Source organism: Nelumbo lutea, chromosome 1, assembly GCF_056320005.1.
Source record: "Nelumbo lutea isolate HS-2025 chromosome 1, American lotus-T2T, whole genome shotgun sequence".
Lineage (NCBI taxonomy): Eukaryota > Viridiplantae > Streptophyta > Magnoliopsida > Proteales > Nelumbonaceae > Nelumbo > Nelumbo lutea.
Window position 1 is genome coordinate 104,582,717 of NC_142684.1, and position 17,425 is coordinate 104,600,141.

The following is a 17,425-nucleotide window of genomic DNA, read 5'->3' on the forward strand; positions in this document are numbered from 1 at the left end:
TCTGGAATTTTGGGGGCTTAAGTGTTACCACCCCCTTAAGCACAGGGCGGTTGTTTGTAATTTACCATAAAAGATTATTGCAAATGTCTTCCTTTAGCCACCAACTGCCTAAATGGTTAAATTGAAATGCAGTTGGTATCAATTGTGCTTAGGTAACTTGGTTACCATATGATGGCTCAAATAGACTGCAATACACAATCCTGGCCTTTCAGTTCAATTGCTTCCCAATGGAAAATATTCTATAATTATGTTTTTGTGTGCAACTAGTCCATAATGACTCATAAAAAAATGTTCCATAATGGCACATAAATTATAAATATGGAAAGTGGAGCAAGTACTGACTACTGAATGTAGTGGGATCTTGACAATCCATTGGATTTGCATGAGCAATTGGAGAAATGTCTGGTTGGAAACCCTACAATCTCTGGAAAACCTTTTTCATTGTTGCAATATTTTTTTTCCTCTAAATCTTGTGCAGTCAATAAGAAATGTCTTTTTGCAGTGGAAAGCTTAAAACAATGCAGGCATTCAACTTCTGCTCTTGGAGTTTCACATTCCTCAGAATCCATGGAGGCATCTCCAAGCCGGATATACCCTCCGGTATATTCAAATATGAAAATACTAGGTTTTTGTCTTGCTTGAATTTGGTCCCCAGACATGAAAACAATATAACCTACTACGCTTTTGCCTTGCTTGAATTTAATCTACACAATTTCTGTCATGTATAATGTGTCATTATTGGGATGCTAATCAACCTTGAGATGTTTGATTTTTCTTTTATGTTTGTCCTTAACTTGATTGTAGCCAAGGGTCCGCAATTTTATTGGAGGAGAATTTGTGGAATCAAAAGCAACTGCTTCCGTTGCTGTTATAGATCCTGTAAGACTAGAATGCCATCAAATTTCTAACCTCATTTTTTTTTTCTTGTTGTAATAGTGTTTTTTCCTTTTTCTTTCCAATAATTTTTTTTTGATCCATTAATACTAGGTAACACAAGAGATGGTTTCTCTAGTTCCCTTGACCACCAAGGAAGAGTTCAAAGCTGCAGTAACTGCAGCAAAACAGGCTTTTCCTTCATGGAAAAAAACACCCATTGCTACCCGGCAGCGCATTATGTTCAAGCTTCAAGAGCTCATCCGAAGAGACATTGTAAGTACAACATATGAATTTTTATATTATATATTTTCCCCATTTCTAGAAAGTTTATACCATTAGTACATGTGAACCAATATAATTTGTCTTCAGGATAAGATTGCCATGATTATTACTGTTGAACATGGAAAGACTCTGAAAGATGCCCATGATGATGTGCTTTGTGGGTTAGGTAAGTGCACATTTTTTGAGAGAAGGTAAAGTATAGATTATTTGGTGTTTTGTTGGCTCTTGTTTATTGGTTTGGTAGCTTTAGGTTTGAGAAGATTGATTTATTAGAATTCAAGTTCAGGTTTTGACTTTGGATGGATGGCTGTCTATGGATTCTTTAATTTTCTTTGACAGAGGTGGTAGAACAAACTTGTGGAATGGCAACTTTGCAGATGGGGGAGTTTGTCTCCAATGGGTCAAATGGAATTGACACATACAGCATTAAGGAACCACTTGGTGTTTGTGCTGGGATATGCTCCTTTAACTTTCCAGCAATGATTCCATTATGGGTATGGTTATGATTTTTTTTTTGCCTTTTACCTTCTATCTTAGTTTTTCTTTTTAATGATATTTAGATAACTACAATCAAGAGCATGGCTCAATTGGTAATTTGGTATTTTGTGATACGTAAGTATGTTATTGCATATTTAGGTGTTTAACGCTGTCCTCTAATATGAGGGGAAGGGGACTAAATACTAGCTTAGGCTGGAATTGAAACTGTTTCTTTGCTATAGTATATGGCGACATTTGTAAACTACTTTTGTTTATCACACAGATGACATCAATATGGTGAATAGTAAGTGTAGAGAACACTGATGTGGGCCCCACAGCTACGGTCCCACTGTGTTCGTAGGGTAGAAGATGTTCTAGTCTGCCTAGGGTTAGCTATTGGTCATTTAGTTGTTTCAGTTGTTATTTATTTCAATCTTTGTTTTACTCTATTTGTTATGTAAAGACTAAGGGCAGATCTGTCCTTTCCATGTAATGAGCATAACCTATAAATATTAATTAAAGTGGCGGCGACAGAACATTAAGCTTCTGCTCCTCCTTTCAATCCTTGTGTTCTATTGCTTCTCCTCCCTCTTTCTCTTCTCTCCTCTTTCTTTCTTCTTATCTTCGATCCTGAGATTCATTAGGGTTCAAGACTGATAACAGTCCTGAACTTCTAGTTGGTATCAGAGCCAAGTTCTCTCATGTGAGTCTAGTCCAGCCGACCACATGAGAACTATCTAAGGCTGGAAGCTGAGAAAGCAGAGTTCGTTGATTGGTTCTTGGAGATCTTCAGAGGATTAGCAGCTGTTTGAAGAAGTGTCACAGTTGTAGCAAGTTGGTGATCAGGAAGAATCAGAGAAGGCTAGGGTTCGGGTAACCTTGGTAGGCAGCGAACTGCATTCTACTGTAAGTTTTTACTTTCTGAGAGAAGTAACATCAGAAAAGATAGGTTGGACCTATCCAGTAAGGGTGGCTGAACTACTCTAGGGTTTTATCTCTTTATTCTCTAGGGTTTCTCTAGGGTTTTGTCTTATCCCTACGGCAAACCCTAATATTAGGCCGAAACTTGTGATCTTATTCCTGCGGCAAACCCTAGAATTCTCCTCAACATTGATCAGTTTTAGGGTTTCATATTAACCCTAATACAAACCTTATCCGTACGGCTCTTAGGATTGATTAAAACCTCGAATTGGCTTCAGCATATCAGATTGCTCTTCAAGCTGTGTTTCAGTCTTCTTTTGGGGTTTCAAACACTTTTGAAGGGGTGAAAACAGTTCGGACTGTTGCTGTTGTGTGTGGTTATTGATTTCAGATCAGTCTTATATATATTTCATGCACATCTATCGTGAGTACAGATTGGTTCTCTACTGATTTTGTGACTGTTGTTGGGAGTTCTAGTGTTGGTTTTGACTGTAGTAACCATAATCTTTGATACTTCTGGTTCTTGACTGAAATGGAGTTTAAGAATCAGACAGAAGACAGTTTTGGGAACAACAGTTATGATGGTGGTTCTGAGACAGGTTTTCAGATTACAACCGTAAAGTTTGATGGATCAAACTACTTGGAATGGGCCCAATCAGCCATGATGGCTATTGGGGGAAGGGGCAAAGTAGGGTATCTCTTGGGAGATGTAGCAGAACCTTCCAAGGGAGACCCTATGTATACCAAGTGGGTCCAAGAAAACTACTTGGTTATGACATGGCTCTATAATTCAATGCAGCCCCATATCAGCCGAAATTACTTATGGGCAAAGACAACCAAAGAGATATGGAATGTGATGAAAGAGACTTACTCCCAACCCCTTATGTTGCCAGAGCATATGAGTTGAAATGTGAGGTGAATGCCCTTAAACAAGGAGAGAAACCGGTGTCGGTCTATTTCTCTAACTTGCAGTCCCTGTGGCATGAGATTGATCACTTAGAGACTCTTGAGTGGAAGAGTCCCAAAGATGCTCAGATACATAGAAAGCACATTGAGACAAACCGAGTGTTTGAGTTTCTGGCAGGACTGAATTCATAATATGATATTGTGAGGCAGCAGATCTTGACCAGAGATAGTGTGACCCTCTCTCAGGCATACTCCTTAGTGCACAGTGAAGAGACCAGGAGGAAAGTCATGATGCAACCTCAGCCGCTTACACCTGCCTTGGTAGCTGTCAAACCCAAAACAGAGGGTGATTTAGAGAGGGACAGAAAGAAGGAAGATAAAAGGGATGTGGTGTGTGAGCATTGCAAGAAACCTAAACACACAAAAGAAACATGTTGGAAGCTGCATCCACATTTGGTTCCGACAAAGTTGAGAAATAAAATGAGTAATGCTCATGTGGCTACGACTACTGATTCAGTATCCTCATCTGGCACGAGAGGCACACCATTAGAGACCTTAGCTGCAGTTCGGGCAGCTCTAATACAATTGGAGAAGGAAGTTGGCAGTTCAGTCCAGTTACCTCAGTCATCATCAGCTCCGGCTACATCGGCCTTTGCACACTCAGGTACTCGAGCCTCAGCCTACCATGCCTCCGCTCCAGGTACTACTGAACCGTGTTGGGTAATAGATTCAGGTGCATCTGACCATATGACCAACTTGCCCTCTTTGTTTATTACTTATCACTTATCTTCTGGTAGGGATAAAGTATCTATAGCTGATGGTTCTCTTGTCCCTATTTCTGGCAAGGGTGACATCAAACTGTCAGATACTATATCCTTGTCCTCTGTCTTGCATGTTCCTAAACTGGATACTAACCTCCTTTCCGTCAGTAGCATTACCAAACATTTGAACTGCTCGGTAACTTTCTTTCCTGACTGATGTGTTTTTCAGGACAAGGAGACGAAGAAGGTGATTGGGACTGGTTGTGAGACGAATGGGATCTATCTGCTCGGGGAGAGTTCTCGTCGGGAAGAGTTAGTGGATAAGAAGTTACTTGTTTATCAAGTTGTGAGTCCGGTTATGTTGTGGCATAACCGATTGGGTCATTTATCTTTTCGGTCCTTGAAGAGTCTGTTTCCTACTTTGTTTGAGTCTGTTGAGTCATCTCAGTTGAAGTGTGAAAGTTGTGAGTTGGCTAAACATTGTAGAAACTCTTATTCAGTGAGTAATAAAATGAGTAATAGTTCTTTTGATATTGTGCATACTGATGTTTGGGGGCCATATCACATTCCTTCTATGGGGGGGGGGTTACAGGTATTTTTTGCTATTTGTTGATGACCACACCCGGTTTTCATGGGTTTATCTTATGCGATCACGAGATGAGGTGCCTATCCTGACCCAAAACTTCCACCAAATGATCCTAACACAATTTGATGACAGGATAAAAGTGCTTAGATCTGATAATGCAAAGGAATACTTTGCTAAGCCATTGGCATCGTACCTCCTTAATCATGGGGTTATCCACCAGAGCACGTGTCCTCATACACCTCAGCAGAATGGGGTTGCAGAGAGGAAGAATAGGCACATCTTGGAGGTGGCTAGAAGTATTATGTTTACCTCCAACGTCCCTATTCGCTTCTGGGGTGATGCTATCCTTATGGCGGTATATCTTATTAATTGGATTCCTTCTCGGGTTCTTGATATGAAACCTCCTTTTTCCCTTCTATACCCCAATGAGGAGTTGTTCACTAGTCCCCTCAAGACATTTGGTTGTACCTGTTTTGTTCAGCTTCTTGGTCCCAATCACTCCAAGTTTCAACCCAAGGCCTCCAAATGCATCTTTCTTGGTTATGCACAAACTCAAAAGGGTTATTGTTGTTATGATCCTGTCTCAGGGAAGAAGTTTGTATCCATGGATGTCACTTTCTTTGAGGAGACACCCTACTATTCTCGGGTCTCTCCTCAGGGGGAGAGTAGTGAGCGTGGAGATTTGGGTCTTTTTCTTCAGGAGGAGGAGTGTAGTGAGGACAGGGTTAATACCTTTGGGGCTGTTTCTTTACCTATTCCAGTTGATGATGAGGGCTGTAGTAGCGATGGTGGTCAAAGGGATCGGGAGTTGAGAGTTTATCACAGGCGATGCAGGCAGATTGATCCTGGTCATTAGCAGTCCCAGCCAACTACAATCTCTTCTATGGCTCCAAGTCCAGATATTACAGTCCCAAGGCCCACAGAGACTCCTTCCATTGTTGCTACCTCACCCTCTGTAGATGACCTTGACCTTCCCATTGCCCTCCGTAAAGGAAAACGGCATTGCACCACATCTACAGCCCACTGCATCTCCCAGTTATTGTCCTATGGTCGCCTATCTCCCTCCTACAGGTCCCATCTCACCTCTGTTGCTGATGTCCCTATTCCGAGAACAATGCAAGAAGCCCTATCAGTCCCGGAGTGGAGAGGTGCAATGCAAGTTGAAATGGATGCCTTGTTGAAAAATAATACCTGGGAGCTAGTTGACTTGCCCAAAGGAAAGAAACCAGTTGGATGCAGGTGGGTATTTACTGTGAAGCATAATGCGGATGGTTCCATTGAGAGGTACAAAGCTCGGCTAGTTGCAAAGGGGTTCACTCAAACTTATGGTATAGATTACTTGGAGACATTTGCCCCGGTAGACAAGATGACCACCATTCGGGTTCTATTATCTCTTGCAGCAAGCTACACTTGGCCTTTGTACCAAATGGATGTTAAGAATGCTTTCCTGAATGGGGACTTGCAGGAAGAGGTCTACATGCAGTTGCCTCCTGGATTCTATGATACAGAGGCAGGTAAGAAAGTTTGTCGGCTCAATAAGGCATTGTATGGTTTGAAACAGTCACCTAGAGCTTGGTTCGACAGATTCAGACCAGCCCTTGGGAAGTTCGGTTATGTACAGGCCCAGTCAGATCATACACTGTTCATCAAGAGGGTGGAGTCGTCACTGACACTACTTGCAGTTTATGTTGATGATATTGTGGTCACAGGAAATGACAACCATGAGATTGAGTCCCTCAAACAGCTCCTTCATCAAGAGTTTGAGGTGAAAGATCTGGGTACACTACAATATTTTTTGGGTATTGAGGTTGCTAGATCTAAGCAGGGGATCTTTGTCTCTCAGAGGAAATATGTGTTAGATCTCTTGGCTGAAACTGGAAAGCTAGGTGTCAAACTTGCAGATACACCCATTGAACAGAACTACAGGATTAATGTAGAGAGTGGGGAGCTGCTTGAGGACAAAGTTATGTTCCAGCGGTTAGTGGAAAAGCTCCTATATCTATGCCTTACCCGACCAGACATCAGTTATGCCATTAGTGTTATCAGTCAGTACATGCATTCTCTTAAAACCACGCACCTTCTAGCAGTAGAAAGAATACTAGCATACTTGAAGAGATGCACGGGTAGAGGTATACTGTTCAAGAACAATGACCACATGAAGGTGGAAGTCTATACGGATGCCGGTTGGGCTGGGAGTGTTGATGACAGAAGGTCTACCTCTGGATATTGTGCTCTTGTGGGAGGTAACCTGGTTTCTTGGCGGAGTAAGAAACAAAGTGTTGTCTCTCGATCCAGTGCTGAAGCTGAGTACAGGTCAATGGCTAATGGAGTGACTGAAATTCTTTGGCTGAGATCACTACTTGAGGAGTTGGGTGTTGAGTATGAGAAGCCCCTGATGCTGTATTGTGATAATCAAGCGACTATTAATATAGCACACAACCCGGTGCAGCATGACAGGACTAAACATATTGAAGTTGATCGACACTTTGTACGAGAGAGGGTCTCATCACAGAAGTATGTCTCCCATAAATCACCTCCAATATGCAACTGGCAGATATCCTCACTAAAGCTGTATCACAGAAGAAGCTAGAGGTAGATCTATCCAAGTTGGGAATGATAAACATTTATTCCCAACTTGAGGGGGAGTGTAGAGAACACTGATGTGGGCCCCACAGCTACGGTCCCACTGTGTTCGTAGGGTAGAAGATGTTCTAGTCTGCCTAGGGTTAGCTATTGGTCATTTAGTTGTTTCAGTTGTTATTTATTTCAGTCTTTGTTTTACTCTATTTGTTATGTAAAGACTAAGGGCAGATCTGTCCTTTCCATGTAATGAGCATAACCTATAAATATTAATTAAAGTGGCGGCGGCAGAACATTAAGCTTCTGCTCCTCCTTTCAATCCTTGTGTTCTACTGCTTCTCCTCCCTCTTTCTCTTCTCTCCTCTTTCTTTCTTCTTATCTTCGATCCTGAGATTCATTAGGGTTCAAGACTGATAACAGTCCTGAACTTCTAGTGTAAGAAATGATTCAAAATAGGATTCATGTAGCCAACCCCATATAGTTGGGATAAGGCTTAGATGATGATGATAATGACATAAATATGGTAGTAATTGAGAATTTTTTTTCTTGTTACCTGGAAAAAATTGTTATAGTTATCAGTTTTATGATATCTACAGATGTTCCCAATGGCTGTGTCATGTGGAAATACCTTTATTCTAAAGCCATCAGAGAAAGATCCAGGTGACTTTTTCTCCATAGCATTTTTTGTTTATATACTTCACTTAGATGGTTCTGTGATTTCCATGCAATCCAATGATAAAATGGAACTTGTTTATTTTCTATTGAACGTTCATGAGTTGTGTGACTGAATGTTACTTGGATACAAAATTTTGTTAACATAGACATGACCACCTAGGTAGCTGGAGCACTTATAGAACATGTAAATTTTGTTAATGTGGACATGACCCTGCTAGGTTGCTATAGCATTAGCCAATTGAGCTATATAATTGATTTTTTTTTGATAAGTAATAGAATTTTATTAATTAAAAGTCACAAGGTTACATAGAACAGACTCCCCACAATGAGGTGCGAGATGCCGCCTCTAAACTATATCACACAGCTTACGGTTGAGCCCAAAGGAACTGATTCCTATATACCTCTTGTTTGGCTAGAAAATCTGCCATCCATTTGCTGAACTTCTTTCCCATTGAACTCTGACTGTTATTATTAGTATTTAAGTTTCTGAATCTTCTTATAGCCCCCTTATAGGACTAAGCTACAGTTTCCAGCTCTTTCATCTATATAATTGAAGTTGATTTATCACAAATGAATCCAATTTTACTATTCCACTCTATTGAGGGCATGTATGTTTGTTCTATTTGTTATGTATGCTTTGGCAACCAACTGAAAGTGAAATTTGGGGAGGTGAGTCCTTTGTTATCAGGGGATACCCATGGACAATGCTTGATAAGGAACAGGCAAGTTCTGATAAGAGTAGCATGATTGTTTGTATCATGAAAAATAAAATCTCTTATTTCTGATCGAAAAAACAAAACAAAATCAATCCAAATTGGTTTTGGTTGTAAACAGCAACATGTGTGAAATCTCTGTTGGGCTTGCTAGACTTACTGAAGTTGTCCAACTTTGGTTGTATTATCACTTGTCCTTTTGTACACTAAACCACCAATTGAAAGTTACAGTGGGCATTTCTGAAGGCTGGAAATAGGACCTCTTTGCCCATACAAGAAATTGGTGTTGAGCAGGTCTTGCATCTCATCCTTGGTCTGAGGAATCCTTCTGCTCCAGCAGTATATATTATACTTTTCTTTAGACTTTGCATGTGACTGGAGGTTTTGTTAGAAAATAAGGGAGTGGTGGAGGCTCCAATTCTAAATGCTTGAGGCTTCCTCATCCCTCACTGAATGGCTAAGACGGTGCAGTGAAAGTGCCCTTCAGTATCTTTTGTTTGATAATAAACCCTTGTGGACGGATGTGGTTTGTGTAATGGCTTTGGAGATCTTGATGAGTGATTTGCTGATAAATATTGATGGTTCCCTCATCAGGTGAAAAATTTAAAATGAAGAATTGGGGATATGGACACATTTTACAAAGCAAAGGCATATGAAATTGGGTTGGATTCTTTTCCACAAAAGTGCCTCTAAGATTCAAAATTTCCTTGATATTTAATCATGGAATTGTATGTATAAAGAGAAGTGCAGAAGATACACCACACAGTGACTCTAACAAGACAAATCCATGGTTGTTGAGGTCCCTAGGAAGAAGGGGCTACAAAAATAGTAATGCAGAATGCATCCCTTATGCCAGTAAAGGTTATTACCCACAAAGGACACTAAAACTCATACCCTTTGTAGCAAATCCATTAGCTATCAGATTAGTGGAGGCTGGAACTTTGTAGAATGTGGGGCTCATTTGGAAGGCAGAGATCATGCATCATTAAGAGATGGACTAGGTTTCTATGGACCCATTGGATCTCTCTCACCTCTCCAATATTTGGGGTGTTTCCCTCAATAAGCTCAATGACCAAGGAGAAAAACAACCTGAGGTGCTGGAAGACCAAAGGAACTCAGCTCTTGCTGAATCATGTATCACTGCTGGACCAAAGTAAGCTAGAACTTTCATACCTTGGTTGTCACTGAAGACACCTCCATTCTTGTGAGCATCCATCAAGTTTAAGTTAAAAATCTCATGCCCACAAACAATCCATGGGCGAAATTACTAACCCAACCCTTGAAAGATGGGTGGGTGGGGATGGAAATTGACATCACAAGGGGTACTCTGAAGTTAAATGAGGTACCTGGTGTTGTATTGTGATGAGATGGATACTTAACATGTTCAGGCATCTTCAGCATCATAAGTTGGGAGGAGTGAACTGTTCAGGAGTTCTGGGTGGTACTTCTGGTTATCAGGGGTGATTCCATGTATTTGAGTTGGTGGCCTCTCTAAGGCTTTCACTTTTCCTCCCCTACTCTTTGGTTGCTTGTATTCTATTTTCCAATAAAGCTATTGTTACTATTTCTTGCTGCTTAGCAAATCAGAAAAATTTCTTGCTTTTGATTACATGCATAACCAAACATTGATTTGATTGTATAAGTAGAAAAGTTTGGACACCTGTTTTGATATAAAAACTGTAAAAGAAAGAAGAAAAGAAAGAGGAGAAAAGGCTTCAGCTAAGAAAGAGAGAGATGAGAAATAGAAGAGAATGGGAGAAGCTCAGAATTAGGTCTGGCCGCCCCTTTCATTAGATTATATACTCATAAATAAAAGTGAGTACAAAGACAAGTATGCTCTTAGTATGTTGGCTACTTGTGAGAATTTAAAAAAACACTCTTAAACATAAACTAATGGGCCTAAGGCCAATAACTTCCTAACTATGCTATGTAAATAAAAAACATGTTATATCATCCCAAAACTCAACACTTCCCCTCAAGTTGGGAATAAATGTCACACATTCCCAACTTGCGCAGATCATGTTTCACCTTGTTTCTTGCAACTCCTTTTGTAAGAACATCAGCAAGCTACAAGTCAGATGCAACATATGGCAAGCAAACTTCTTCGGATGTCACCTTTTCCCTTATAAAGTGTCTATCCACTTCTATATGCTTTGTTCTATTATGTTGAACTAACTTGTGGGCAATGCTAATTGCTGCCTGGTTGTCACAGTATAGCATCATAGGTTCTTCGGCCTCAATGCCAATATCCCCTAACAAGGAACAAAGCCATAGGAGCTCTAAAACACCATTGGCCATGGCTCTGTGTTCAGCTTCTGCACTTAACCTTGCCACAACTGTCTGTTTCTTACTCTTCCATGAAACTAAATTACCTCCAACAAGAGTACAAACTTCTAATGTAGATTCTTGTCATCTAGGTACCCTACTCAATCAACATCTGTGTAAGCCTCTAACTTCAACTGTCCATGGTCAGCAAACAATGTGCCTCTACTTGGGTGTCCTTCAAATAGGAAAGTATCCTGTCAATAGCCTTCCAATGCTGAACTCGTGGGGCATGCATGTATTGACTAACCACACTCACTGCATAAGAGATGCCTGGTCGTGTCATACATAAGTATAGCAACCGCCCCACTAACCTCTAATATCTTTCAACATCCTTTACTAGTTCATTCTCTGAAGCATTTATTCAGTGGTTTTGATCAATAGGTGTATCAACTACCTTTGCCCTAAGCTTTCCTGTCTCCTGTAGTAGATCTAGAACATACTTCCTCTATGAGATGAAGATCCCATGCTTGGAGACCTTGCCACTTCAATGCCCAGAAAGTACTTCAGCTCCCCAAGATCCTTAAGCTCAAACTCTTTGTGTATATTCTTCTTCAGGGTATCAATCTCACTCAAATCATTTCCTATAACTACAATGTCATCCACATACACTATCAAAACTACCACCAATGAACCCCTCCTCTTCACAAAACGAGTATGATCAGATTGAGTTTGAGTATAGCCAAATACAACCAGTGCACTTCTAAACCTGTCAAACCAAGCTCTAGGTGATTGTTTTAAACCATATAGGGACTTCTTCAACCTGCATACCTTTCATTTTTCTACATTATTGTAGAAGCCAGCTGGAATGTCCATATACACCTCCTCATACAAGTCCCCATTGAGAAAGGCATTCTTCACATCAAGTTGGAGGAGTGGCCAAGAGTATGTAGTTTCTAGTGACAAAAGAATTCGAACTAAACTCATCTTTGCCACTGGTGCAAAAGTTTCCAAGTAGTCTATGCCATAGGTCTGAGTACCCTTTTGCAACTAGCCTCGCCTTGTACCTTTCTATACTCCCATCAAACCTTGTACTTTGCTGTATAAACCCATCTTCATCCAACAATCTCCTTGCCATCAGGCAAATCCACAATCTCCCATGTTTGATTTTTAATCAATGCTTTCATTTCCTCCTGCATAGCTATCTTCCACTCAGGTTTGGAGATAGCCTCACTAACACTCCTGGGTATAGACACAGAGTCAAGGGAGGAAAGGAAGGCTTAGTAGGAAGGGGATAATCCACTATAGGAAAGATAGTGTGAGATGCAATGAGCAGTACACTTCCTCTTCCCTTTTCTGAGGGCAATAGGGAGATCAAGGTCATCTGCAATGGCATTAGGAGCAGGCGTAGTAGTATTAGTAGGAACTAAACCATCAGGGGGAACAAGAGGCTTACCTGGGTCTATGTCAGTTGAACCTGGAATCTTTGATGAGCCGATAGGAAGTGACGTGGGTTCCTCTACTATGGGATCAACCTCCTTGTGCTGTCGTAGGTGATGTCGTGTAAAACACTGGGAGACAAGACGCAATGGAGGTGGCAAAGCGGGTGAGATAGGTAGGTCAAACACTAGAGTAGACAAAGGAGCTGAAACAGGAAGTGGTACAGATTGTTCAATCCCTTCTTCAAAACACTCCCCCTGAGAAGAACCCCCCGAGAAAAAAAGGTGTGGATCAAAAAAGGTGACATCCATAGTAGCATACCGACTCTCGGAGATTGGATCATAACAACAATACCCCTTTTGATTTCCTGCATACCCAAAGAAGACACACTTCTTCACCTTAGAATCTAGCTTTGAGCGGTGGGGACTAAGAACATGGACAAAGCACACATATCCAAACACCTTTAGAGGAATAAGGAATGTCTCTCCCTCAGGAAAAAGAAGGCTGAATGGAGTGCTGTATCTAGGAACACGAGAAGGCACCTAATTAATCAAGAATTCTGCTGGTGTGGGAGGTGGTGATAGGGTGGTTGAATGCAGACAACAATGGTTTATGGAGGTACAGTAATCAGAGGAGGAAATTTAAGTGGCTGGTGTGGGTGATGGAAGTTAAAATGTGCTGGGTCAAAAGATCAGCCAATTCTCTAGCTGATGGTTTAGCTAAACAAGGAGCAGAAAGGGATTCAATGTTTTGGGCTAAGTTGTAATTTTTTGTCTCTACCTATTCTTTTGTTTTCTTGATTGTACTTGGAAGATAAGTGTGTTTGTCTTCCTTATGTAACCTCTTTGGTGAATTAATGAAATTGTTATTGATCAAAAAAAAAAAAAATCAAGAACTCTAGTGTAAGAACTGCATCACCCAAAAAACGAATTGGAATTGTAGAGCTCAACATCATGCTTCTTGCTACTTTCACAATATGTATGTTCTTCCTTTCTGCTACACCATTCTGTTGTGGAGTGTATGTACAACTGCTATGATGGATAACTCCATGCTCCAAAAGGTATGATGACATGTTATTTTCAAAGTATTCCCTGACATTGTCTGATCTAAACACTTTCACTTGTACCCCAAACTGTGTCAACACCATTTGATGGAATTGTTGAACCAAAGATGGTACCTCATCACGGGATCTCATCAAATATATCCAAGAGTGCTGAGAATAATCATCCACAAACAAAAGAAAATTCCGATAACCACCCATAGAAGAAACATGGTATGGCCCCCACACATCAATATGAATATCAAAAACAAAAGAACATCTTTTATTAATTGCTTTAAAGGAATGCCTACAATGCTTTCCAAGTTGGTAGCCTTCACACTCCAAACTGGACAAACTAACAGACTCGAACAATTTGGGAAACAAAAAAATGCAAAGAAGTAAAAGACAAATGTCCTAACTGTTTATGCCAAAGCATAATTTGACCCACTGACTCTGACTCAATACTCTTACTGACATGATGACTTTGATGACTGGGAAGCACATCAAGAAGATATATTCCATTCACCTCACGACCACTCCCAATCATCCTCTTTGATTTCAGATCCTACAAAACACAATGACTAGGAGAAAAAAATCACAGAATAGTTCAAATTCTTTGTCAAGCTACTAACAAATAAAAGATCAGTGCTCAGTCTAGGAACATGAAGGATAGAAGGTAGGGTAATGGTATCAGTTATCTTGATAGATCCTTTCCTAGCAATGGGAACATGTGATCCATCAATTGTAGAAACTCTTATCTCTACTAGAGCAGAGGTGGTATGAGGTGAAAGTGGTGGAAATGTTGGTCATATGTTCTAAGGCTCCTGAGTCTATAATCCAGGGAGGTCCCCCCTTACCTGTAGTGGATATATATGTAGTGGCATGTGAACTACCTGTGTGTGCAAACGAGATAGAATGACTACCTCTTGATCCACTTGCACCTTGCTATCCACCTGCTACTGAGTTCGAATTGGCTGTATCTTTCTGATTTAGGAACTGTCCATATATCTCCGATTTGGCCCTCACTGCAGCTGCTGCAATAGATTCTAGAGAGGCTGTAGTAGGTGGCCCTGATAAATCACTAGTCACTTCCATATTCACATTTCCCTTCTTATTTCTGAGCCAGCTCAATACAAGGTGTGGGTAAAGCTTCCAGTAGGTATCTCTGGTATATTTGGGTTTCTTACAGTAGTCACAACTCAGATCCCTTTTGTCCTCCTTCCTCGGTTCATTTCCACCCTTATTCCCACTCGGCCTAGGCTTCACTGTGCTAACCATAGTTGGTTGTTCAAGGCATGGGTTCCTTTTCATCACATTTCTCCTACTCTCCTCTATAGACACAAAGGCATATGCCTAAGAGAGAGTTACACTGTCTCAGGAAAGAATATGTTATCGTGCAATATCATATTCAGGGTTCAAAAACCCTATTCTTTTCTACCAACTTCTAATAAGTTGCTGCATCTTTGCTACTTTCCCAAATGATTTATCTCCTGCCATAAGGATTTTAGGGCTGAAAAATAAATAGCAACAGACTTATCTCCCTGCCTACTAGCAATCACTGATAGGCTCTAGCAACATATTCATTCTATGAATAGGTTTTTGCTACTTCATCCCAAATCTCCTTAGCTGTGTTAGCCCATAAAAAGTTCTTACTTATATAGGGCAACATGGAATTACACAGCCAAGTCATCACCATGTAGTTCTCCTGTACCCACCGGGAATGGTTAGTTTCAGGTTTCTTTTCCTCATCGATGACATACCCCAATTTCCCACGAGAACCAATGGCCATCTTTGCAGATTGTGACCATTCTAAGTAGTTTGTATCATCCAACTTGACTCTAGTGATGGTTCCGGCCCCGAAGAGGTCTCTAGCACCTCCTCCCCCGAATCCCATTTTTCCTAAAAATTTGTTTTCAACTACACAACCCTCCATAACTCTCAAAATAGGTTAGGAAATCAATTTGAGATGAAAAGGAAGGTATTTATCTCCTTTAGAAACCTCAAACACCCTCTTGGAACCCTAGAAGCCCTTCCCTCCAAAGAGTCCTTTTTCTGTGGGAGTGGGAGAAGAGAGAGAAGAGGCTGTCGCTCCCTCCAAAGACCTCCAAAAAGGCTGGGACTTGAACCGCCCCCTTTAGAAAACCTCAAGGAACCTTAGAAAACTAGAGCGCCACTTCCTAGGTCAAAATTGAAGAGTCCTACTAAAACAAGACTCTCCCCTTTTCTCCAGTTCTTCCTGATTTGGTGTAAAACCCTAGACCAGCTACAAGGGATTGCAATTCCACCAAAAAATCTAAAACTAGGCTTACCTGATGTCTTCAATCAGCCCTTTACCTTATCATGTAGTCGGTTGATCTAGGGCTGCATGATGGAGCAGCTCAAGAAATGTTTAAACTTGCTTTGATACCAAGTAGAAAGGTTTGAACAACCTGTTTTGATATAAAAACTGTAAAAGAAAGAAGAAAAGAAAGAGGAGAAAAGGTTTCAGCTAAGAAAAAGAGAGATGAGAGATGGAAGAGAATGGGAGAAGTTCAGAATTATGTCTGTCTGCCCCTTTCATTAGATTATATACTCATAAATAAAAGAGTGTACAAAGACAAGTATGCCCTTAGTAAGTCGGCTACTTGTGAGAACTTAAAAAACACTCTTAACTTAAAACATAAACTAATGGGCCTAAGGCCCAATAACTCCCTAACTATGCTAAGTAAATAAATATATCAGCCCAAAACTCAACAGTATAGAAATGGAAACTTGAGGAACAGCTTATTTAAATGGATGAAAAAAACATTGTGATGGTAATTGGCCATGGTCTTGCATCTCCAAGTTATAGATTGTATCATATCTAATATTTTTATTGTCTTTTTCAGGGGCTTCAATGATACTTGCTGAGCTAGCAGTGGAGGCTGGTCTGCCCAATGGTGTCTTAAACATTGTTCATGGCAATAATGTGAGCCTCTGTTTTTGTGATTCTCATAAACTTGCATGGAGTCCATTCTTTTACTTCATGCTAAGAAATCAAATATGAGGGATGACGAGTCTCAAGGAACCGTTCAACCTAAAACGCTTAAGCTGTTAGGCAAGGTCCCTGAATATGTTTTTATTCTCTGACACACCCCGTCACGCGCAATCCAATTGGGCTTGAAGCGTTGGCAAGCACAGACCCACCTATATGTTGTGCTGAAATTTAATTAATTATAATGAGGTCCTTGAATATGTTTTTATTCTCTAACAATATGGAATATTTTATTTGTTGCTTCTATTCTTTCTTTTTCTGGTCTTAGATATAGGCCATGTGTGCAATATTCCATTAACTTTTATTTTTATGCTTTGTGTTTGTGATTACAATTTCCTATTAGCTTTTAGCTAATTATTCTAGCTCTGAGAGAGTTTGTGTTCAAATTATAACTTGAGCAGGACATTCTCAATGAAATTTGTGATGATGAAGATATCAAGACCATATCATTTGTTGGTTCAAACACAGTAAGTTCATTCATCAAGTTATTCAGTTTTGGTACTGTTCCCTGATATATTGCATTTCATTAAAAAAAGTTGCTCAAATGTATCATGGGCTCTGCTCAAACAGAGCAGCTCTTTGTTGGCCTTAGGACAGGGAAGCCCCTATTAGGTTGCGTTGTAGCAGTAACATAGGCTATGACTTTGTTTTCCCATTGGTTGGTCCTGTGTATTGCATGCTTGTTACATTTTTTTTTATCAGTAAGAGAGATTTTATTAGTATCAATATTAAGTATTAGAATAGGTGGAAATTCCACCCTAGAGACACTCTTTATAATTTATAATTTTGCCCAGAACATTTGGTGTCTCGCCGTCCCTTATTTGGCTAATACATCTGCCATCCCATTTACTGACCTTCTCACCCAATTGAAGACAACATTTAGCTCCTGTGATA

At 40.4% G+C, this 17,425-nt stretch overlaps 1 protein-coding gene across 2 annotated transcripts in view; it reads left to right on the plus strand.

Annotated features, from left to right (window-relative positions):
- The window catches only part of LOC148876552 (methylmalonate-semialdehyde dehydrogenase [acylating], mitochondrial-like), a 48,919-nt gene that overhangs the window by 9,583 nt on the left and 21,911 nt on the right, over window positions 1-17,425 (plus strand). For both annotated transcript variants that reach the window (XM_088963352.1, XM_088963427.1), the window contains 8 exons: window positions 503-600; window positions 805-879; window positions 988-1,149; window positions 1,246-1,324; window positions 1,498-1,652; window positions 7,986-8,049; window positions 16,386-16,465; window positions 16,933-16,998. In XM_088963352.1, the coding sequence (XP_088819478.1) occupies window positions 503-600; window positions 805-879; window positions 988-1,149; window positions 1,246-1,324; window positions 1,498-1,652; window positions 7,986-8,049; window positions 16,386-16,465; window positions 16,933-16,998 (779 nt within the window). The remainder of the gene's footprint in view (window positions 1-502; window positions 601-804; window positions 880-987; window positions 1,150-1,245; window positions 1,325-1,497; window positions 1,653-7,985; window positions 8,050-16,385; window positions 16,466-16,932; window positions 16,999-17,425) is intronic.